Source organism: Barbus barbus (genome assembly GCF_936440315.1).
Source record: "Barbus barbus genome assembly, chromosome: 43".
NCBI classification, from domain to species: Eukaryota; Metazoa; Chordata; class Actinopteri; order Cypriniformes; family Cyprinidae; genus Barbus; species Barbus barbus.
The window spans coordinates 21,126,571-21,134,870 of NC_136721.1; the positions used below are offsets into that span (position 1 = coordinate 21,126,571).

The 8,300-nt window shown below is 36.1% G+C and overlaps 1 protein-coding gene across 1 annotated transcript; it reads left to right on the top strand.

The window, feature by feature from the left end:
- Window positions 1-1,548: 1,548 nt before the first annotated feature.
- Window positions 1,549-8,300, top strand: LOC306862687 (uncharacterized protein; the record flags this gene model as incomplete). Its single annotated transcript, XM_079405607.1, has 3 exons — window positions 1,549-2,219; window positions 3,521-4,037; window positions 8,145-8,300. The coding sequence occupies 3 exons, from the start codon at window positions 1,549-1,551 to the stop codon at window positions 8,298-8,300; spliced, it is 1,344 nt and encodes a 447-aa protein (XP_079261733.1).

Consider the following 8,300-nt stretch of genomic DNA (forward strand, 5'->3'; position numbering starts at 1 on the left):
AAAATCAGTGGCCCAGTGTCACCGTTTCCATATAATGAGGGCTGCCACAGAGACTAATACATCAAACTTGACATCCTATCATATCTGATATGTTTTTTTTTTTTTTGTCAGAATTTATAAATGCTCAGTTTAACTATTTGAATATCAGGTGCTGAATGAGTTGCACCTGTTGGCCAGTGTCAGATGTATAAAGACTGAGGCCGTTTCTCAATACCAAGTTCGCAGAGTCTGGACTTCCGTCCTTTCGAGTTTGGACTTGCCAAGTTCGACTCAGAAGAACGAACTCTCGAGGACGGGAGGACGAACTAAATTCTGGGCCCATATCAAGTCCGCACAAGTCACCTCTCGATGCATCCTCGGTAAAAGGGGCGGATCAAGAACACATCCGGGGATTTGAACTGGACTTGGCTAGATGTGAACTTTGAATTGGAACAGTACTTGGGCAGCGACTGATGACGTTTCACAAGTCCACAAGAACATAAGTACAGACAAGTACGCATATTGAGAAACGGCCTGAATCTTTACTAATTTTATCACACACACACACACACACACACACACACACACACACACACACACACACACACACACACACACACACATGTTGGTTTCTGTGGTTTATGGGGACTCTCCATAGGCGTAATGGTTTTTATACTGAACAAACTGTGTGTGCTATTGCCCTACACCAACCCTACACCTAAACTTAGCCCTCACAGGAGACTTTGTGCATTTTTAGATTTTCAAAAAAAACACCATTTAGTATGTTTTTTAAGCCTTTTGAATTACGGGGACATAGGCAGTGTCCTCATAAACCACCTTCATATTGTAATACCTCTGTCATAACCATGTCATTATACAAATTTCTGTCCTCATAAACCACATAAACATGCACACACACACACACACACACACAAAACATGGTTATTGAAGAAATGTTTGCAAAGTAATGTTTTATAAATTTTTCAAGTTAATATATTCTATATAGAACAGGAGTTTTTTATTCAAATATTGAGTCAATCGTTTTGAACCTTTTTTGTAGATATATTTGCATATCAAAATCTGTGTTTTCATGCAATGAGTAGCAGATAAGTCTGTGAGCATTATTGTGAGCGTATTGTTTGAAGTCAGTCTACAAAACAGCAGCGATGTATATAAATCCTGGACATTCAGGTGAGTCAGGTAATAAACTCCTTTTGTGTATGTGTGTGTGTGTGTGTGTGAATGTATTGTTTTTACCACCAGTAAGCTAGTTTGTTTAATTTAACATTTAAATGAAATCTATCCAAAGGAAATACAAAATTAGATTTCACGTGATTTTTTTTTCTTTTTTTTTCAAAATTATACTGAATTTTAACATATTTTAAGTAATGTAATGGTACACTCTGGAGTTATTTAAGAACTTTGTAGATTGTTTATGGAATGTTTACTCGTGTTCCGGTGATTCAGTCCGAACTACCTCATTCATTTACACTTCTGTCTGTCCATAATTAGTTTCAATTGTATATGCGTTTTATGAGCTGCTGAACTGAGAACACAAACACAAAGGAGATGAATAACTCTACAGTGAACTTCACCACACCTGAAACATCAAACTCCACAATTCAGTCCATTGGACTACTGGAAACTCTGGAAATCTGTGTGTACAGCATCAATTTCATGGTTGGTTTTCCTACACACTGCTATGTTCTATGGCTCATCATCACAGGAACAGGAAGTGGATTTGCATCAGAGTTCTTCATCCTCAATCTCTCTGTCTGTGAGATTGGTAACTGTCTGATTTGTTTGTTTTATATTGCTAAATTGTTCATTTCAAGTATCACAATATTACCACTGTTTTTACTAGGACTAGTCTTCACTGGTCGTCCTCTGTTTCAGTGTCTGATCTGTGTTGAGCGTTACCTGGCAGTGGTTCATCCTGTAACCTTTCTGAAGTACAAACCTCTCAGATATAGAGTAATCTGCTGCACTGTGGTCTGGATAATCACTCTTGGATCCTGTTTGTGCAGCATGTTTAGTTCAATCTCAAATATCTCTTATGTATATACATGGTCTTTCTCACTGCAGTTCCTTCTCCTCTTCTCCGTCCAGTTGTTTTGTCTTGTAGCTGTTCTCAGAGTTCTGAAGCAGTCAGGACCAGGAGAGAGAAAGAGAGAGAGAAAAGAGGAAAACCCAGTGAAGAGAAGAGCATTTAATCTCATTCTAATAACTTCTGTTAGCATGTTTATCATACATGTTTCATATATACTCGCAGGATTCTTTAGCATTCTAAATCACAATATTCAAGCACTTTGGTTCATTTCTTTGGTTTGTTATGTACTTGCTGGTCTTGTTCAGCCTGTTCTTTATCTGAACCGAGCTGGAAAACTTCCCTGTCTCTGTTCTTCATAAAACACCCTATTGTGATAGTTTAGCTTTCTATTTAAACATTTCTATTTTTACATATTGTTAACTTTTATTATAACCTGGAAAAGTTGTGATTTAAGTTTATAGAATATGATTCATTGTTTCTTTTCAACATTACATGTCTGCCATTAACTTTAACTTTTTCTTTTTTTTTTTTTTTTATTATGTAAACCGATATTGTTTATAAGCTTTTTTTTTATTGCTGATATTCATCAGTTCATCAAAGTGCGATCTTGCATATAATTTGACATCCCATTATAACAAAGATGTGTAGAGTATTATCTTTCATTTTGACATGTTTGGTCATAAAATGTCCATATCATGTGTTGAATGAGTGTGGTACCTGTGTTGACCAGTTTCAGAATAAAGAATGCTTGGATAGACAGAACATTCTCTTTTCCAGTGGTCGTTTCTGCTTCAATTGGCCATTGATTTTTTAACCCTGTAAATTTACATACAAATTTTTATATCTGGTGTTTTATGTGATATGTAACAAATTAAGTCATGTACATACTGTATATTATTGTCACAGCTGTGAATTCAGTCTACAAAATACAGCACAGAGATGTATATACATCCAGAGAGACTGGACATTCACTCTTCAGATGATAAACACCTTTTTAATTCAATGTATTGTTGTTAAAATTAAAATAATAATAACAAATAAGTTAAAAAGACTGGGCTATTTTAGTTTTATTGAAAAGAAGTAACAATTTAAATACATTTTTTGACTACCCATATGATTATGCATATGAATGTAGGCTACAAATTGAAATATTTTTGAATTTATGAAGCCATATTTTGAAATAATTTAATAATAATGTGCTCAGGCTATTTTATTGTAAATAGGACATTTTTGTAGAATTAACGACTAGATCTAAACTCTATGTATTAAAAAAGTATTCATTCAAATTATTAATGTTGAGTTAATTGACTTGGTCTGAATTACCTCATTTACACTTCTGTAAATCCCAGCTGTGGAATACTTGTGTGAGCTGTTGAGCTGAGAAGACAAATACAGAGGAGATGAATAACTCTACAGTGAACTTCACCACACCTGAAACATCAAACTGCACAATTCAGTCCACTGGCCTTGTGGACAACATTGTGTGTTCAGCATCAATCTGTTGTTTGGTTTTACACACCCCTATGTTGTATGGCTCATCATTACAGGAGCAAGAAGTGGAGTTGCATCAGAGTTCTTCAATCTCAATCTTTCTGTTTGTGAGAATGGTAACTCTTTGAATTGTGTGTTTTATATTGTGTCAATCTGCTTGCCAAGTATCACAGTATTACCACTGTTTTTACTAGGACTAGTCTTCACTGGTCGTCCTCTGTTTCAGTGTCTGATCTGTGTTGAGCGTTACCTGGCAGTGGTTCATCCTGTAAGCTTTCTAAAGTACAAACCTCTCAGATATAGAGTGTTCTGCTGCACTGTGGCCTGGACAATCGCTCTTTGGTCCTGTTTATTTTGCTTATATCTTAGTCAAACACCATCAGTCTTATCTCTGTTGTTCTTTCTGGTCCTCTTCATCCAGTTGTTTTGTCTTGTGGCTGTTCTCAGAGCTCTGAAGCAGTCAGGACCAGGAGAGAGAGGGAGAGAGACAGAGGAGGAAAACCACATGAAGAGAAGAGCATTTCTAATTATTCTAATAAATACTGTGACCATAACTATCATATATGTCCCGTTTGCTATCGCAGGATTAGTTACCATTCTAACAAAGCAGAATATTTCTGCAATTTGGATCACTGGTTTGATTTGTTATGTTCTGGCTGGTTTTGTTCATCCTGTTCTTTATCGGCATCGTACTGGCAAACTACCCTGCATTTGAGCCTTACACATGCAATGGTTACATTTTAATAAATTAACAAGTAATAAATTATTTTACTTATTTTGCATTATGATTCCTGTGTAAATACACACAACAGTCTGCATAAATGTGCGTTTAGTAGTAAAAGTGTAAAAGTGTATCTGTTACGACTCTCTCTCATTTTACATTTGGTTTTGTTATATTTTGTGTTGGTTATGGTCATTGTGATCTCAGTAAAACACAGTCCTACATAAAATATGTTTCTAGCACACATATATTTTCATGTACAAATTGTGTCATGATTTGTTTAATATTAATAATTTAACTTTTATTTAGTTTGCTAAGCATGACAAATATTACACACATTTTGGTTCATCCTGTAAGCTGTTCATCCTGTTCATTCTTTATTTAGAGAGGTACACAACCACAAACTGTCTTATATTTGTACATTTATATGAAGTTCTAAACGTAGGTTTGGTCGGAACCTAATCATTCAGTCCTGTCAATCATCATTACTAGCCTATATAAGCAGCACTCATTGCACCGTCCCATTGTCAATTTTTCCGGCATCCCTCCATCTCCCCATCTTCTCCCGAATTTCTGTTATTCTCCCTCTAGTTAGTACCACAATGGGGCAGGGGGTTGTTTATCCAATAAAAACATTTCATCAATGAGCCATTGTCACATTGCTTCAAGTTTCCATTCCAAAAATAACAAAGAGGTGTATAGGATTTTTTCTCGTTTATTTTGACATTATTGGTCATAAAATTTCCATATCTTGTGTTGAATGAGAGGCACGTGTGTTGACCAGTGTCACAATATCTCTTGTTTTATGTGACACGTAGCAAATTAAGTCATGCACATACTGTATATTCTTGTGGCAGCTGTGAAGTCAGTCTACAAAACACAGCACAAAGTTTTATACACAGCCAGAGACACTGGAAATTCACTTTTCAGGTGATAAACTAATTTTTATTAAATTTATTGTTTTTAATCTCAACAATATGCAACACTGTCACTGTGTTTATCTGACCAAGGGTTTTGGGGCGAGTTCAATACGAACAATATATAGCTATTAATCTTTAGCTTAAAAGAGTGAGCTCATTTTGTTATACTAAACAGAAGAAACTATTTAAATAAATTTGCTCATGGGAGATTATATAAGTATTTGTTTCTACACTTATAAAAGGAATCATTACTGAATTTTTGAAAACATGTTTTGAAATATTTTAATAATGGTGTGCGCTGGCTGTGACTGCAAATAGGAAATTTTGACGAGATGAATAACTCTACAGTGAACTTCACCTCAACTGAATCATCAAACTCCACAACTCAGTCCATTGGCCTGGTGGAAAGTCTTAACATTTTTGTGTTCAGCATCAATCCATTGTTTGGTCTTCCTGCACACTCCTATGTTATATGGCTCATCATTAAAGGAACAGGAAGTGGAGTTGCATCAGAGTTCTTCAACCTCAATCTCTCTGTCTGTGAGATTGGTTTCTCTCTGAATTGTGTGTTTTATATTGTGTCAATTTGCTTGCAAAATATCACAGTATTACCACTGTTCTTACTAGGACTAGTCTTCACTGGTCGTCCTCTGTTTCAGTGTCTGATCTGTGTTGAGCGTTACCTGGCAGTGGTTCATCCTGTAACCTTTCTAAAGTACAAACCTCTCAGATATAGAGTGATCTGCTGCACTGTGGCCTGGATAATCACTCTTGGGTCCTGTTTATTTTGCTTATATCTTACTCAAACACCATCAGTCTTATCTCTGCTTTTCTTTCTGGTCCTCTTCATCCAGTTGTTTTGTCTTGTAACTGTTCTCAGAGCTCTGAAGCAGTCAGGACCAGGAGAGAGAGTGAGAGAGAGAGAGGAGGAAAACCACATGAAGAGAAGAGCATTTCTAATTATTCTAATAAATACTGTGACCACGACTATCACATATGCCCCATTTGCTATCGCAGGATTAGTTACCATTCTAACAAAGCAGAATATTTCTGCAATTTGGATCACTGGTTTGATTTGTTATGTTCTGGCTGGTTTTGTTCATCCTGTTCTTTATCTGCATCGTGTTGGGAAACTACCCTGCATTTGAGCCTTACACATGCAATGGTGACATTTTGATGAATTAACAAGTAATCAATTATTTGACTTATTTTGCATTATGATTCCTGTGTAAATACACACAACAGTCTGCATAAATGTGCCTTTTAGTAGTAAAAATGTGAAAGTGTTTCTGTTACCAGTCTCTCTCATTTTACATTTGTTTGGTTTTGTTATATTTTGTGTTGATCGTGGTCATAGTGATCTCAGTAAAACACAGTCCTACATAAAATGTGTTTCTAGCATTATATATTTTCATGTACAAATTGTGTCATCATTTGTTTAATATTAATCATTTAAATTTTATTTAGTTTGCTGTTTGGCAGCTGCGGCTAAGCATGACAAATATTACACACATTTTGGTTCATCCTGTAAGCTTTCTGAAGTTCAAACCTCTCAGATATAGAGTGATCTGCTGTACTGCTATCTGGATAATCACTGTTGGCTCCTGTTTGATCTGATGTGTAGTTTAATTTCAAATAATGAGCATGCATATGGGTAGTCGACAAATAAAAATCGGACTGTGTCCTATGGTGTGACAGCAAAAATGTAGAAAAAACCAAAACAATCTTAACATACAAATAACATGATAACAATGTATCTTCATTCTTATACTTTGTAATAGTTTATCTTCAATGTTGTCTTTTTACATTTTTGCTGTCACACCAAAAGACACATTCATATGTCTACTACCCATATACATGTTCCTCCTCTTTCTCTTCTTTCAGTTGTTTTGTCTTGAAACTCTCCTGCCTCTGTTCTCTTTGAAACATGCTATTTGACATTTTACTAAGTTCTTTATCTTCTAAATACTAATTTAACTAACCCATTTAAGCCCACTGGCAACTATAGTTGCCACGGTTGATAGTTGTCATTCTCCTTTTGTAAGTATTTTTCTAGATGTTATCCATGTTTGATGTCTCAATGACATGCAAGCTAACAACCAAATAAAGGATTTCAAGGGGGAAAAAAAGGTATTCACTTGCTTCCTGTCACATAAGGCTGTCAACTTCCTACTCCTATTTTCGGGAAGCATGGAAAAGGCAAAAAGGTCATTTTCATGTTACTAATAAGTATTTTTTGTCGCCATACATCCATGTATGTATCGCCATACATAATCATGAAGGTCTCTAGAATCATCCAAACAAAACAAATCTTACAAGAGATCTATAGTTGTTTTGTATACTTAGTCAAAATCCAAGCGGCAACTATAGTTGCCAGTGGGCAAATGACTTGTACGCACATACTGTATAACATACAGTATATCATAGGGAAATGGGGTTTTACTGTTGCTAACATCATGCTACTCATGTTACCTTCTTGTTAAAAACAGCTTGTAAGCATCATGCTAGCAACATGCTAATCATACTAACTTAATGCTAACATGTTAATCATGTTAGTATGTTGCTAGCATCATGCAAATTACATTAACAGCTTGTTTAAAACATGTTAACATCATGCTAGCAGCATGCTAATCATGCTAATTTTGTTTGAACATTTACTTGTTAAAATGTTGTTAGCATAATGCTAACACAATTAACATGTTGTTAGCATGTTGGTAACATGATGCTAACACGAGTTACTATTAGTGCCTAGTGCCAAGTTTTCCCACGGCAAGCACCACGCACATTTTCTTCAGAAAATGTATAGTGCCCTCCACTAATATTGGTACCCTTGGTAAATAGGAGCAAAGGCGGCTTTGAAAGCAAATCTGCATCATTTATGCTTTTGATCTTTTATTCAAAAAACTATTGAAGTAAAACAATTGAAAGTCGGGAGAAAATCTCATGATCGGCCTGTAAGTTCTTGTCCGCTCTAACGGCCAAGGCTTACAGTGCTGCTGGACAGGCCGCTTCCGCCCTGTACGCCGTGGCCCTCCTGCAAGTCCACCAGGCCAAGGTTTTAAAGTTGCACGAGGGTGGTGCTGACCCAGGTGTGTTGCAGGAACTGCACACAGCGACAGACCTCGCCCTAAGGGTCTAA